This window comes from Schistocerca piceifrons, chromosome 2, assembly GCF_021461385.2.
Source record: "Schistocerca piceifrons isolate TAMUIC-IGC-003096 chromosome 2, iqSchPice1.1, whole genome shotgun sequence".
Classification (NCBI taxonomy): Eukaryota; Metazoa; Arthropoda; class Insecta; order Orthoptera; family Acrididae; genus Schistocerca; species Schistocerca piceifrons.
This window is the reverse complement of record NC_060139.1, coordinates 260,883,524-260,898,251: the sequence shown is the minus strand read 5'-3', so window position 1 is coordinate 260,898,251 and position 14,728 is coordinate 260,883,524. Positions and strand designations below refer to the sequence as shown.

General features: G+C 41.2%; 1 protein-coding gene across 1 annotated transcript in view; it reads right to left on the bottom strand.

Moving 5' to 3' along the window:
* Positions 1-14,728, bottom strand: part of LOC124776932 (ryanodine receptor) — a 694,095-nt gene that overhangs the window by 175,796 nt on the left and 503,571 nt on the right. The window contains exons 65-70 of the mRNA XM_047252151.1: positions 7,531-7,641; positions 7,292-7,394; positions 7,062-7,197; positions 3,199-3,280; positions 2,951-3,114; positions 2,275-2,464 (exon numbers count right to left, since the gene is read on the bottom strand). Of these exons, the coding sequence (XP_047108107.1) occupies positions 2,275-2,464; positions 2,951-3,114; positions 3,199-3,280; positions 7,062-7,197; positions 7,292-7,394; positions 7,531-7,641 (786 nt within the window). The remainder of the gene's footprint in view (positions 1-2,274; positions 2,465-2,950; positions 3,115-3,198; positions 3,281-7,061; positions 7,198-7,291; positions 7,395-7,530; positions 7,642-14,728) is intronic.

The following is a 14,728-nucleotide window of genomic DNA, read 5'->3' as shown; positions in this document are numbered from 1 at the left end:
CAAGTTCCCTTGCCGGTCTAGGAATGGTAGAACGATGGGTTCGATGACGGTTTGGATGTACCGTGCACTATTCAGTGTCCCCTCGACGATCACCAGTGGTGTACGGCCAGTGTAGGAGATCGCTCCCCACACCATGATGCCGGGTGTTGGCCCTGTGTGCCTCGGTCGTATGCAGTCCTGATTGTGGCGCTCACCTGCACGGCGCCAAACACGCATACAACCATCATTGGCACCAAGGCAGAAGCGACTCTCATCGCTGAAGACGACACGTCTCCATTCGTCCCTCCATTCACGCCTGTCGCGACACCACTGGAGGCGGGCTGCACGATGTTGGGGCGTGAGCGGAAGACGGCCTAACGGTGTGCGGGACCGTAGCCCAGCTTCATGGAGACGGTTGCGAATGGTCCTCGCCGATACCCCAGGAGCAACAGTGTCCCTAATTTGCTGAGAAGTGGCGGTGCGGTCCCCTATGGCACTGCGTAGGATCCTACGGTCTTGGCGTGCATCCGTGCGTCGCTGCGGTCCGGTCCCAGGTCGACGGGCACGTGCACCTTCCGCCGACCACTGGCGACAACATCGATGTACTGTGGAGACCTCACGCCCCACGTGTTGAGCAATTCGGCGGTACGTCCACCCGGCCTCCCGCATGCCCACTATACGCCCTCGCTCAAAGTCCGTCAACTGCACATACGGTTCACGTCCACGCTGTCGCGGCATGCTACCAGTGTTAAAGACTGCGATGGAGCTCCGTATGCCACGGCAAACTGGCTGACACTGACGGCGGTGGTGCACAAATGCTGCGCAGATAGCGCCATTCGACGGCCAACACCGCGTTTCCTGGTGTGTCCGCTGTGCCGTGCGTGTGATCATTGCTTGTACAGCCCTCTCGCAGTGTCCGGAGCAAGTATGGTGGGTCTGACACACCGGTGTCAATGTGTTCTTTTTTCCATTTCCAGGAGTGTACTTTATGAGTCAAAACCAGATTAATTTTGGTCCAGATGCATTCCTAAAACTTTTACACAGCCCACTTCTTTCAGTTCTTGGTTTTGTATGATTAATGTGGGTTTCATTTACTTTAAAGTTTTTAAACTGCAACAAAAATGTTTTTCCAATATTCAGTTTCAATTCATGTAGATGGAACTAGTTTTCTAAACTCTCTGGTAGATTTGTAACAGTTGAGAGAATATGTTCCCAGGCAATGCTTTCGACAAGGGTGGAAGTATCTTCAGCGAACAAAACTAAGGGTAAATTTATGTTTAGTGGCAAGTCGTTTATGTAAAGTAGAAGCAGATTTTGACTGAGAATTGAACCTTGTGGAACACCTCATGAAACAATGATCCTTTTAGAGAAGGAATTTCCCTTGCTCGATGATATAACTACCCTTTGTTTTCTGTTTCGGAGGTATGACATAAACTGCTCTAAAATGCAATCCCCAATTCCATATCTTTCCTTCAACAATGGACAATCCAGGATGGAATAATAGTTGCTACTTACAATGTAGTGGGGATGCTCAGTGGCAGCTAGGCACAACAAAAAGACTTTCAGAAAATGAGCTTTCGGCCAACAAGGCCTTCGTCAGAGACAGAAAACACACACACACAGATATTCACGAAAATGCAACTCTCACACATGACCGCACTCTCTGGCTGCTGAGAGATCTCACAATAGTCCTACAACTCTTCTCAACTCATCTAAGGTGAAACTAATTTTTTTCACAAACTCATTAATGGGCTCTATTGTGCTTTGCCTTTTAGAAAGTCGTATAGACTCACTGAAATTATGTTTATCTATTTTCTATAAAATTTTAATTTGCATTACCACCACTTTTTCATATACTTTTGAAAAAATTGGAAGAAGAGAGATTTGATGATAGTTCCCCATATTGTCCCTCGAGTCTCTTTTAAGCAAAAGGTTTTACCTCTGTGTACTTTAGGACATCTCAAAAGTGGCCTTCTTCAAGTGATTTATTAATTATAGAGCAAAGAGGGTGAGTTATTATTCTTGTCATAGTCCCGAATATTGACCATTCCTCCTGGAACATTCTATACATGAGCTGGCATACAAATCGCATAAATCACTAGTGGCTCTGACTTAAAGACTGGAGTCCTAATCAGAATCAGCGGTGCAGTATATGGTTGTAGATGGGTGCATGGGGTGCGTTTTGCAGCAGGACTAGTTTCAGGGTTGAGAAAAACACTAATTGCAAAATCAGTAAATTTAATCCAGTATTAGTGCATGCATAAATACCTTAGCACATAATGACAGCACACTTACCCCCCAGTTGGACTAACATTGTCTGGTCCCTGTGCCCACCAAAAAGGCAAATATGAACAAAGAAGAGGCAAAATGACATCAATTATGTGTGGAGCATCTGAATGTGACTTGTCAGACTCAACAAACTGATCCACATCACTGAGTACAGTTTCTAGAGTTGGCATGCTTTGTTCCATTCGGGCCATTACATCTGTCAAATTTTGAACAAAACATCCAGATAAAATACTATATAAGAGTAATCCACATATTTTTCAACTATGTTTTACAACTGAAAAATGCAAACAACTTCAAAATGTTGTTATTTATTTGACATGATGATAAACTTGAAAGCAAACAACTTACAAAGAAATTTGAAGAAAATTGTTAAATAGGTAATGGTGAAAGTTGTACTGAGTCACTGAAGGACACCACTAATCTGAGATGACTTTCAGTGCAGTTAAAATCACTAGCACCCTGCAATAATGTTATTTATAGGAGCAGTAAAGTGGCATGCATGTTATCTTTATGAAAAAAACGATGCATACTGGGCAACCTGTTCAAGAAGAATGTCTCATTCCTAAATCTCTGAATTCACAAGATACTTCTAAGAATTTCTGTAAGATGTTATTACAGCATTTTGGCAAATAAAGATTTTAGGCAATTTTATCTCTGACTGTGAAAATTACATACTACTTACCTTGGGCTTCTAAAGAATGGTCAGCTATGCGATTTAATAGTGAGAACTGATTATGCTTGTTTAGATGAGGCTCAAGGAATGCTACTGGGAATGTAGAAGAGAAGGCACCAAGGCAGCTGCCAAGTGCTGGGCGGTGCCTCTCAAGTTCAGTCTTCAGGTACTTCCTGCAAAACAACTTTTTGATGAGAGACAACCATTTTAAGCAACATATTATGCCCAATGTGATTAATGATGATTACCACACGTACCTATCATGAGTCAGAGTTGCATCAATTCCGAGAGTGTAGAGACTGCTTAACATTCTGTATGACGCAACCTGGATTTCATCCACTGAAAATTAAAAAGATGTACAGTGAAACTTCTTGGGAATAAAATTATACTCATCCAGAGTATCTGTATGCAGAAACATAAATTACATGCACTTTTACCTTAAATAAACATTCTAGTCTTCTAACAACTCTAGTTTGGAATATCAACAATATTTCGAAAAGGGAAGATCGCTACTCACAGTAAAGATGACCCATTGAGATGCAGGCAGGCACAATAAAAAGACTGTTTGCAAATTATAGTTTTTGGGCAAAGCCTTCTTCTTCAAAGAAAAAAAAACATATTCACACTAGCAAGCACACCTCACAAACATGACCACTACCATTGGTGACAGGCATAGCACTGGGAGCTGTGGTGTGGGGTGACAGAAAAAAACAGGGAGTGGAAAAGGAAAGGAGCAGAAAAGGAATGGAGTGGAAAAGGAGACAAGCAGGGGAGGTGAAAGGATGGGTGGGTGCATTGGCAGAGGGTGGCACACAAAGAAGGTGACCGAATGTGAAAAGGAAGGAGACGATAGGACGAGGGGCAGAAACTTTTGGGTGGAGGGTGCACGGACAGTAGGTTACCACAGGCTGAGGTTGGGATAATTTCTGGAGTAGAGAATTTGTTTAATGTACAAGTTTCACCTGCACAGTTCAGAAAAGCCGATGGTGGAGAGAAGGATCCAGATGGCCAGGGTTGTGAAGCAGCCTCTGAAATCGAGCATGTTATGTTCAGCCGTGCATCGTGCCACAGGATGGTCTACTTTGTTCTTGGCCATAGTTTGGCAGTGGCTGTTTACTCTGGTGGACAGTGGTTGGTAGTTACACCAATATAAAATGCTGCAACCATTGCACAAACTTTTATACTGGAATGACTACCAACCAGCTGTCCACCAGGATGAACAGCCACCACCAAACTGTGGCTAAGAGCAAAGTAGACCACTCTGTGGCACAATACACAGCTAACCATAACATGCTTGATTTCAATGGCTGCTTCACAATCCAGGCCATCTGGATCATCCCCTCCACTGCCAGCTTTTCTGAACTGTCCAGATGGGAGTTATCCTTAAAACAAATTCTCTGCTCCAGAAATTATCCCGATCTCAGCCTATGGTAAACTACTGTCCCCACAACCTCCACCCAACACTTTCCACCTCATCATCCTACGACCTCCTCCCTTTTCACATTGCCTCACCCTTTTCGTGTGCCACCCTCTGCCAATGTACTCACCTGTCCTTTCCCCTTCCCTGCTCCTCTCCTTTCCTGGGGAGGGGGAAATGGGGAGCAGAAAATTCCATTACCCCCCTCCCTCCTCCCAACATTGCGCCTGATAGTCTCTAGCACCTGCACACCCACCAAATAGTGCTATCCCCTCCTCCCCCCAATACCCTGCTATCCATCCCCCTTCCCTGCCCCAATCCAGATTGCTATTCATGTGACAATCACGTTTGGGTCAGAGTTGCCAATGGTAGCAGTCATGTGGGTAACATGTGCTTGCTTTTCTGAATGTGTGTGGGTTTTGTCTGCTGAAGATGGCTTTGGCCGAAAGCTACAATGTGTAACAGTATTTTTTGTTGCACGTGTCTGTAGCTCAATGTGTCATCTTTATGGTGAGTAGCAATCTCTTCATTCTACTCTTCCTCATTCAAATAACTCATGTCTTCATGTAAATGCCTGTTGTTGTTGTGGTATTCAGTTCAGAGACTGGTTTGATGCAGCTCTCCATGCTACCCTATCCTGTGTAAGCTTCTTCATCTCAAAGTAAATGTCTATTGAGATTAATGCCTATTGAGATTAATACAACACTGACTTTATGTTTTTAGGTCTCCAGCGGAGCTGTCAACTCCATTTTTGTTCACAATATTTTGACAACTAATCTAGTCATCTTTGCTGGATGCTGCAGGCAGTGGTCTTATATGAGTGTGTTCACTGCTTAATCTCTGACATTTATGGGTTTTATGCTCTTATTTACAAGTGAACTTTTGTTTTAATTTAATTTTAATAGTGTTTGGTGTACATACCATACAGTTAGGACTATGTTTATATGTAGTACATCTAATTATTGCAAAAAACTATATTAGTAAATATTTGCTGAAACCAATATCAGTCACGTGTAAATAATATTTGATTTGGATAACCTTCTGTGGTTGAGTTGCACAAACTAGACAATGAGCCTCTAACACTCATTCTGTGAAGGTGCATGGCGAACTTTTCACTAAGAAAGCACATCCTCAACACTGACATTACATGTCATCTGCCATAAGTAAATAGTAAACCATGATCTTGTGGGAGAAGCAGGTTGCACATTATAGTACTTGTCCCCTCTCTGCCTGGGCATTCCTTCACACTCTTCTTTCCACTCATTATACTTCCTCATTTTCAGATCAGGCATGTAATCAGATGCAGTGGAATTAGGGCTAAGTAAGTGCTCCTTGTGTGCTGTACTCTTTGTATGCAGGTCCAATGACTCATTTTCCTGGAGGCCTTGGTCTGACTAAATTCAGAGAAAGTTTATCAAAATTCTAGATTGCTGTAGCTCATTCATTATCTGCATTATATTCATAAGATGAACACTGTTGTTCCCCCAGACTGGTGGTATGCTGAAAGCTGATAGTTCACTTCATTATTGAGAAATGATCCTGAACAAGTTCAGTTCAAGTTGCTTGACGAACTGGGGAACTTATCTCTTGTACAATAAATCTGTGGTAAAAACTAATGGGTTCTCCTGGAGGGAGTACGATTGTTCTGCTTGGAGATCAGGACAAAAGTACGTGTTGCTCACATATGGTTGACGAGTTATTTTCAACTTGTCAGTGAATACTAGCCACTGCATTTTGTGTTGTTCTCTTGAATATATTGTTACTCTTTCATCTTTCACTCTTGGGAAACAGACAGATGTATGAACTATGGAGGTGATGGAAAGTAATTTCCAAATGTTGAATAATCTGATGATTGGGTAGAAAAAAGTGTTCCTTTTAAACAGTGGTTACTATTTAACAGCACACTCTTTGCTTCGAGAGCAAAGTGATGACTGGCCCAAAGAATCTCCTGTAGCTCAATTAATTTCTGGGCAATGGAGATCTCCATACCTTGGATTCTGCACAACACAATCAGATATGAAGATGCATCTCCTACTTCCACTCTGATACAAACTGTAAGCCATTGGCAATGCATTTTGTCTAATTTGGTGAGGACTTGACACCACTGTGGTAGATCACACTAAGTTAGACTCCTAGCACCTGCTGCAGTCTTCAGTGTACATTCGATTTTCTGTACCTCTTGTTTTTACTTTATAAAACATACATTTCCTCAGAGGTTTCTTGCTTCAACAAATGAGACAGCAAGACTGAGAACTGGACCACAAGCCATGTTTAAATTGAAACCCTCACCTGTGGTCATAATGTTTACTGACATTCATACTATCCCAGTAACATTTGCAGCCTGGACTGTGAAGCTAATGTTGTTTCTCATTTCATGATTACACTTCAGTAGCACTCAGTGACAGCTGACTGGAGTTTGGTTGAAATCCAAGCAGTGACCACACGTCAGTGTCCTGCTTAAAGCATCTGATGAAGATGACAAGGTCAACTGTCACAATATTCTGAACAAAAATAACAACAGAAACTCAAGTGTAACCTCAAAATCAAACCATCATGGCAAGAAAACATCAGAAATCATAAAATAAGTAATTATGTTACTCTTAATTTCTCACAGAAGAATTTACAGGCAAAGTATGTGTGTATGTGTGACTTTGTTCCCCCTTATCAATTCTCAATTTGATTTTAAAAAATAAATTTTCTTACATAAGAGATCACTTCCATATTCACAGGCTGCAAGATGATCAAACATTGCAGTAAGAACAGGGAGAACAACTCCATTAATGTAGGACAATGAAGTTGATGTCTTCAGGTGAGTCCCTCGCAGGTGACTATAACGGCCCTTCACAAAGAGGAAAGTAAGTTTGATTATGGTAGTTTCATGTTCCAATAGTTTTAAATTATAAGGTCATTGTGAACATTCTGTTACTACTTACTTCCTGCAGGTTTTGTATTGTGTGTCCAAGATCATCAGCAACATTATTGAAAAATGTAAGCATTGATGTTCGGATGAATTCTGGACAGTTCTTCACGAGAGACCTACAGAACAAAACCAGACATTATTGTGGCATAATGAGAAATATAAAGACGATCTATTTTTAGTAAATCTTTAAGCTTTGTATTCTAACATTTTGAAATTTATTAATATTTTCTGTGAAGGTTTGCCAAGCCTTACTTTGCATCAATGCTCTTGACTAGGACTTGCAGACATCTGACTGATATTCTAACATCAGCTCCAAAGGCAGCCAGGCGAGATCTTAGCAAACTAGCAAGTTTGCAGAATAAGCTGGAATATAAAAATTGCTTTGTTTAATAAGTCAGAGACACATATCAAATGGGATAAACAACTGAAATATTCATTAGAAAGTGTAAGGAAATTGAAAGAAAAAACTGATGCATAACCTAAACAATAGTGAAATTGTAACAGAAGAGCTTAATCCACTCCCTCGATTATTCAGGCTCTGTGGTGAAAAGTCATAAAGACTGAATTACAAAAGCTGTAGCAACAATCAAATGTTACCTACAGTTTGACTTTTTCAGTTTTGGTATTAAAAAGAACACCAATGTCAGCTAACTGCACACTTGCCTGTAAAGTGAAGGCATTGTATGGAGGGTAGACTGGGTACAATTTTACTCCATCCTTTTCCATATCTGTTGTTTGGGATGAACCACTGTAAGTGCATCTCTGTGAAAGCTAGAGTTGTTTGGATTTTACCATCATGAGTAATATGTGAGATGCCTGTGGTAAGAAATGGTTTTTGACTCATCTTGGGGGAGTAAACTGTCAGAATTTTAAGAATAAGCATTCATATTAAGCATAATGTCTTTCCTAGAGTGTCTAACACTGGAAATTGTTGATCTTTCTGTGCACAGTATCACAATGTGTATTTAAACAACACTGCAGAGAAGTGATTTCTTGCTAAACTAATGCCCAAACAATACAGATATTTTGTGCCTACTTCTGTGCATTATTACACATGTCTAAGCAATGTTACTGGTTCTGTGCCAAGCTCTGGTATAGTTCTAAGTCAGTACTTAATTGCATATCACTTTCTTACATCTATGACAACTGTTAGTTATTAGGGTTTGATCTGACATACTTCCATCTCCTTCCTTTTTTCCAATATACGCTTTCCTCAATACAGTTTCTGCGTAGATGAATGAGACCTTGTAGCTGCCCTTCTTGTCTGCTTTCCTTTCTTTTTTCAACAGAAGCACCCATTTGCCATATTTTACGGACTACAAGACGCACATTTTTCTTCAAAAAATTGCCTCCAAAATTCAGGTGTGTCTTAAACTCAAAATTAATATAAAAATGTTCAGTGTTTGATTTAAAATTTACACCAGTCTTAAAAATGGTGATACATTCAGTTCTGTGGGAAACTTATCTCTATCTGGCAACACTGGATTCAACTGGCAGCTGCAGTGCACCATCTACATCTACATGATTACTCTGCAATTCACATTTAAGTGCTTGGCAGAGGGTTCATCGAACCACAATCATACTATCTCTCTACCATTCCACTCCCGAACAGCGCGCGGCAAAAACGAACACCTAAACCTTTCTGTTCGAGCTCTGATTTCTCTTATATTATTTTGATGATCATTCCTACCTATGTAGGTTGGGCTCAACAAAATATTTTCGCATTCGGAAGAGAAAGTTGGTGACTGAAATTTTGTAAATAGATCTCGCCGCGATGAAAAACGTCTTTGCTTTAACGACTTCCATCCCAACTCGTGTATCATATCTACCACACTCTCTCCCCTATTACGTGATAATACAAAACGAGCTGCCCTTTTTTTGTACCGTTTCGATGTCCTCCGTCAATCCCACTTGGTAAGGATCCCACACCGCGCAGCAATATTCTAACAGAGGACAAACGAGTGTAGTGTAAGCTGTCTCTTTAGTGGACTTGTTGCATCTTCTAAGTGTCCTGCCAATGAAACGCAACCTTCAGCTCGCCTTCCCCACAATATTATCTATGTGGTCTTTCCAACTGAAGTTGTTCGTAATTTTAACACCCAGGTACTTAGTTGAATTGACAGCCTTGAGAATTGTACTATTTATCGAGTAATCGAATTCCAACGGATTTCTTTTGGAACTCATGTGGATCACCTCACACTTTTCGTTATTTAGTGTCAACTGCCACCTGCCACACCATACAGCAATCTTTTCTAAATCGCTTTGCAACTGATACTGGTCTTTGGATGACCTTACTTGATGGTAAATTACAGCATCATCTGCAAACAACCTAAGAGAACTGCTCAGATTGTCACCCAGGTCATTTATATAGATCAGGAACAGCAGAGGTCCCAGGATGCTTCCATGGGGAACACCTGATATCACTTCAATTTCACTTGATGATTTGCCGTCTATTACTACGAACTGCCACCTTCCTGACAGGAAATCACGAATCCAGTCGCAGAACTGAGACAATACCCCATAGGCCCACAGTTTGATTAGAAGTTGCTTGTGAGGAACGGTGTCAAAAGCTTTCCGGAAATCTAGAAATACAGAATCAAGCGGCCATTACTTCGTGCGAATAAAGAGCTAGCTGCGTTGCACAAGAACAATGTTTTCTGAAACCATGCTGATTACATATCAATAGATCATTCCCTTCGAGGTGATTCATAATGTTTGAATACAATACACCAAGAACATGAGTTGTGGGGATTCACACAGTTGCTAACACTGTCTCCTTCCTGTACTGCCATCACAAAACCAGAACAATGTCTCACCTACAACGCATTGTTGCAGTCTACAGTGCCAGTGAACCTGAACTTAAAATGATTTGTGTTATCAGTAAAAATATAAATTTTTGTTAGTAGCTAGTTTTGTAATGGAAAAAAAGAAGGTTATTCACATGATGAGGGCTATAAGTTGAAAGTAATAACATACGCAGAAGAACATGGGAACAGAGCAGCTGAGTGGCATTTCGGCTCTCCACCAAGAGAAGAAACCATTCACGATTGGCAGACTAATAAAAATGAACTGAAAAAAATTAGGAAGACTAGATGTGCAAATAGAGGACTAAAAGCAAAATGTATTGAAATGGATTCAAGGACATCTTCAAAATAGCACTAGAATTAATAGAAAATGATACAAATACATGCTCATAAGCTTGCGATACACTGGAATTTAAAACAGATTTTAAGGGTGGAGTTGGTTGGTGCTACAACTTTAGAAAGCTTTATGGACTTAGCATGTGAACCAAAACCAAATATCTAAGAAAATGCCACAAGAGTATGAAGAGAAAATATTATCTTGCCATCACTTTATTATTCAACATCGAAAGAAAAGCAGTGTGAACTAAGCCAAATAGTGAATATGGACAAAACTCCCTTGTCATTTGCTGTGCCTGTAACTACAAAAACAATTGGACATGAAAAAGTGCACTTCACTATTGTCCTTTCATGTTGTGCTAAAAGTATTAAACTTCATCCAATGATAATTTTCAAGCACAAAGCAATGCGAAAATCTTCTCAAGTACTGCCAGGTGTTGCTGTTCATGTACATGACAAGGGTTCGATGGACAAGGCTGGTATGAAATTATGGATTAACAAAGTGTGGGAGAGAAGGAAATGAGCTTTATTGAAGAAGTTTGCTCTTCTTGTACTAGAGAAGCTTTGTAGTTATTTGAAAAATTCTGTGAAAGAGAAATTGAAACAGGGGAATACAGGGCATGCTGTTATTCGGGGAGGACTTACTTCGCAATTGTGACCTCTTGATGTCTCGATAAATAAACCATTCAAAGTGTATATGAGAAAGGAATGGAACAAATAGATGATGGATAAATCCAACACCTGTGCCATAGCTTTTTCATGTGCTGGCTACACTAGTTCATGTCAACTGCATCACATCTACAATTGCAAGCACCACCATTTACACCCACACAACCTGACATATCGTTTGCGATCTTTGAGAATATTTTCACATGACAGTGGATCACAGAAAACCACAGAAAATTTATGCTGGCTATTGATAATTTGGACCAGAGAGCAGTGATGACAGTTTTTGATGTAATTTTACACCCACCTCGCCAACAAGCATATGCCGTGCTGAAGACTTCACTAATCACTCACTGCACGAAGTTATCTGTGCAGACGCTTTCACAAGTTCTTTACCAGGAGCAACATTGGGACAGAAATTAGTTGGAATTTTGGAGGCATTTGTGGATCACGGTAGATATTAGCATAATATCTAACAAGATGCTGCTACAAATCTAGCGACAACAGCTTCTGCCTGAAGTGCAGTTGACATTAATAGTGTATGAGGGACAACTGTTGGATAAGCTACTGCAAGTAGCTGATAGGCCATATGCCACACTGGAGGTGGCTGCCACGGCATCTGTAGCAGCGACCACTAACAGAGTCACAGCAGAAGGTGACAAACATGCACCTGAGTTCTTGGAGGAGCCAATGCCGAACTGTGCTGCCACTGCCTATCAACAATCACAGAACATCGCTGAAGAACTCCAGACCATAGTTGGAAAGATAACCGTGCAGTTACAGAGCTTAGAGTTACAGATGGACTCCAATAAGATGATGCAGTTGTGGCATACATCCAACTGACAGCTGTTGGACCCCAGTCAAGGTCAAGCTAAAGCCAACAATATCTGCTGGTACCACAGATGGTTCGACAATTGAGCTATCCCATCTGCGCCACTGAATATTGTGGCACCACTGAATATTGTGGTAGACACCCACCAGACTGTGACTGGAGCAGCACTACACCAAAAGTTAATGAGTTTTTGTTCAAAGCAGCTACAGCACAGACAGAGAAAATCGAGTGAATACAATAGAGAGTTGTTAGTGATATATGAGAGTGTGAGGCACTTTTTCCCTTACACTGAAGCCCAGCCAGATACAATTTTCACAAACCATAAGCCTATCACATCGGCCTTCCATGGCAGTTCTGGGACACTGAGCCTGTCAGTCTGTTCACCATGGACTTATGGCATACTAGAGATGCAGAGAACATAGTTGCTGACTATTTTCCACAAATCTGCATTCTAGTCAGCATCTTAAATTATGACGGACTTGCCACAGCACAAGAGACAGATCAAGAGCTACAGGACTTACTGACAGATAGGCCCACAAAATTGAGACTGGAGCAAACAGATGTTCCTGGTAGCAAGGTCAAGATACGATGTGACGTCTAATGACAGAGGCCACGGCCCTACATTATACAGCGATTCCAAGATGTGGAATTTGATAGCATCCTTAACCTAGAGCACCCAGGGGCAAATGTCACTACCAATTTGCTAACTGACAGATTCATGTGGCCAACAGTCAAAAAGAATGCCAGGAACTGGTCTCACTAATGCCTTCAATGTCAGCATTGCAAAGTATGATGACATGTCAAAGCACAAGTCAGAACTTTTGCAGGATCACTGGCAAGTTTCAGTAATGTACGCCTTGACTTACTGTGTCCACTTCTATCATCAGAGCATTATAGATACTTGCTCATTGCAGCAGACATGTGCGCAACATGGGAAGAGCCATAACAGTCACAGACGTAGTAGACAAGACATTATCAAACTTGTTCGTTGCACACTGGTTAGCATGCTTCAGATGCCCGCTTCATATTATGGTAGATCAGGGACGAAAATAGGAATCTAATCCATTCAATGAACTGGCTGGACTGTGTGGGTTCCAGCGCCATCATGCAACCAGTTATCGTCTGGGGAGTATGGAATGGTAGAAATGTCACACAGAATGTGAAAGCAGCCCATATGTCACGAAGAGAGTTGGGCGGAGGCACTAATGCTACTACTCTGAGGTTTATGGAGGGCATATAAGGCACGTATAGGTAATATACCATATACAGGTAATATATCAATGAATATAATCAGTTATTGAAAACATAACTGGATTGACATAAAATCTACTCACCAAACAGTGGCAGGAGAAAACACATGTAAAAGTTAAGGAGATGTGCAAGCTTTTGGAGACAGTGGCTCCTTCTTCTGGTGGAAAGGTTGAAGGGGAAGGAAGAAGGGTGAAGGAAAAGGACTGGTGAGGTTTAGAAAGTGGGGAAGGTTACGGAAAAAGTTGCTCACAACTCTGGTTCAGAGGAGACTTATGGGACAGGGTGAGAAGGAAAGGCTGACTGTGGGGAATGTATCAGATCAGAAAAGACGTAGGGGCAAGATGTTGGTTGACATAGGTGGTACAGATAAATAAACAAGCAAACTAGCTCTAAAGGTTGAAAACAGAAGACATTTTGACCAAGACAGGTGACAACAAAGACTGACAAGGATATTACATAAGAAGGAATGCTGGCCAGAAAAGTTAATACATCAATGAAAATAATCAATTCTTAAAAATATAATTGGAAAGACAAAAAAATCCACTTACCAAGCAGCAGCAGGGAAAAACATATAAGAGTTAACAATATGGGCTAGCTTTTGGAGCCTTCTCATGCCATCCAATAAGTCTCCCCTGACCCAAGGTTCTGGATGACTTTTCCGTAGTTCTCCCCATTTCCTAAACCTCACTAGTCCTTTTCATTCATCCCATTCAACCTTTCCAGCAGAAGAAGGAGCCACTGACACCAAAAGCTTGCACATTTCATTAACTTTCCTGCCACCTCCTGGTGAGTAGATTTTTAATCAATCCAATTATATTAAACATATCTAAAAACAAAGATGATGTGACTTACCAAATGAAAGTGCTGGCAGGTCGACAGACACACAAACAAACACAAACATACACACAAAATTCAAACTTTCGCAACAAACTGTTGCCTCATCAGCAAAGAGAGAAGGAGAGGGAAAGATGAAAGGATGTGGGTTTTAAGGGAGAGGGTAAGGAGTCATTCCAATCCCGGGAGTGGAAAGACTTACCTTAGGGGGAAAAAAGGACAGGTATACACTCGCACACACACACATATCCATCCACACATATACAGACACAACACCTTGTGTCTGTATATGTGTGTGTGTGTGCGAGTGTATACCCATCCTTTTTTCCCCCTAAGGTAAGTCTTTCCGCTCCCGGGATTGGAATGACTCCTTACTCTCTCCCTTAAAACCCACATCCTTTCGTCTTTCCCTCTCTTTCCCTCTTTCCTGATGAGGCAACAGTTTGTTGCGAAAGCTTGAATTTTGTGTGTATGTTTGTGTTTGTTTGTGTGTCAGTCGACCTGCCAGCACTTTCATTTGGTAAGTCACATCATCTTTGTTTTTAGATATACTTTTCCTAAGTGGAATGTTTCCCTCTATTATAACCAATTATATTAAACTCTATGCAGGGGCTGACATGGTCCCCAACAATAGATACATACTTGTGGTGATCCATTGTGCCACCAATAATCGAGAGATAACCCAGAGAGTGCCACCTCCTCCAGCCTGAAACCTTCCAATGATTGG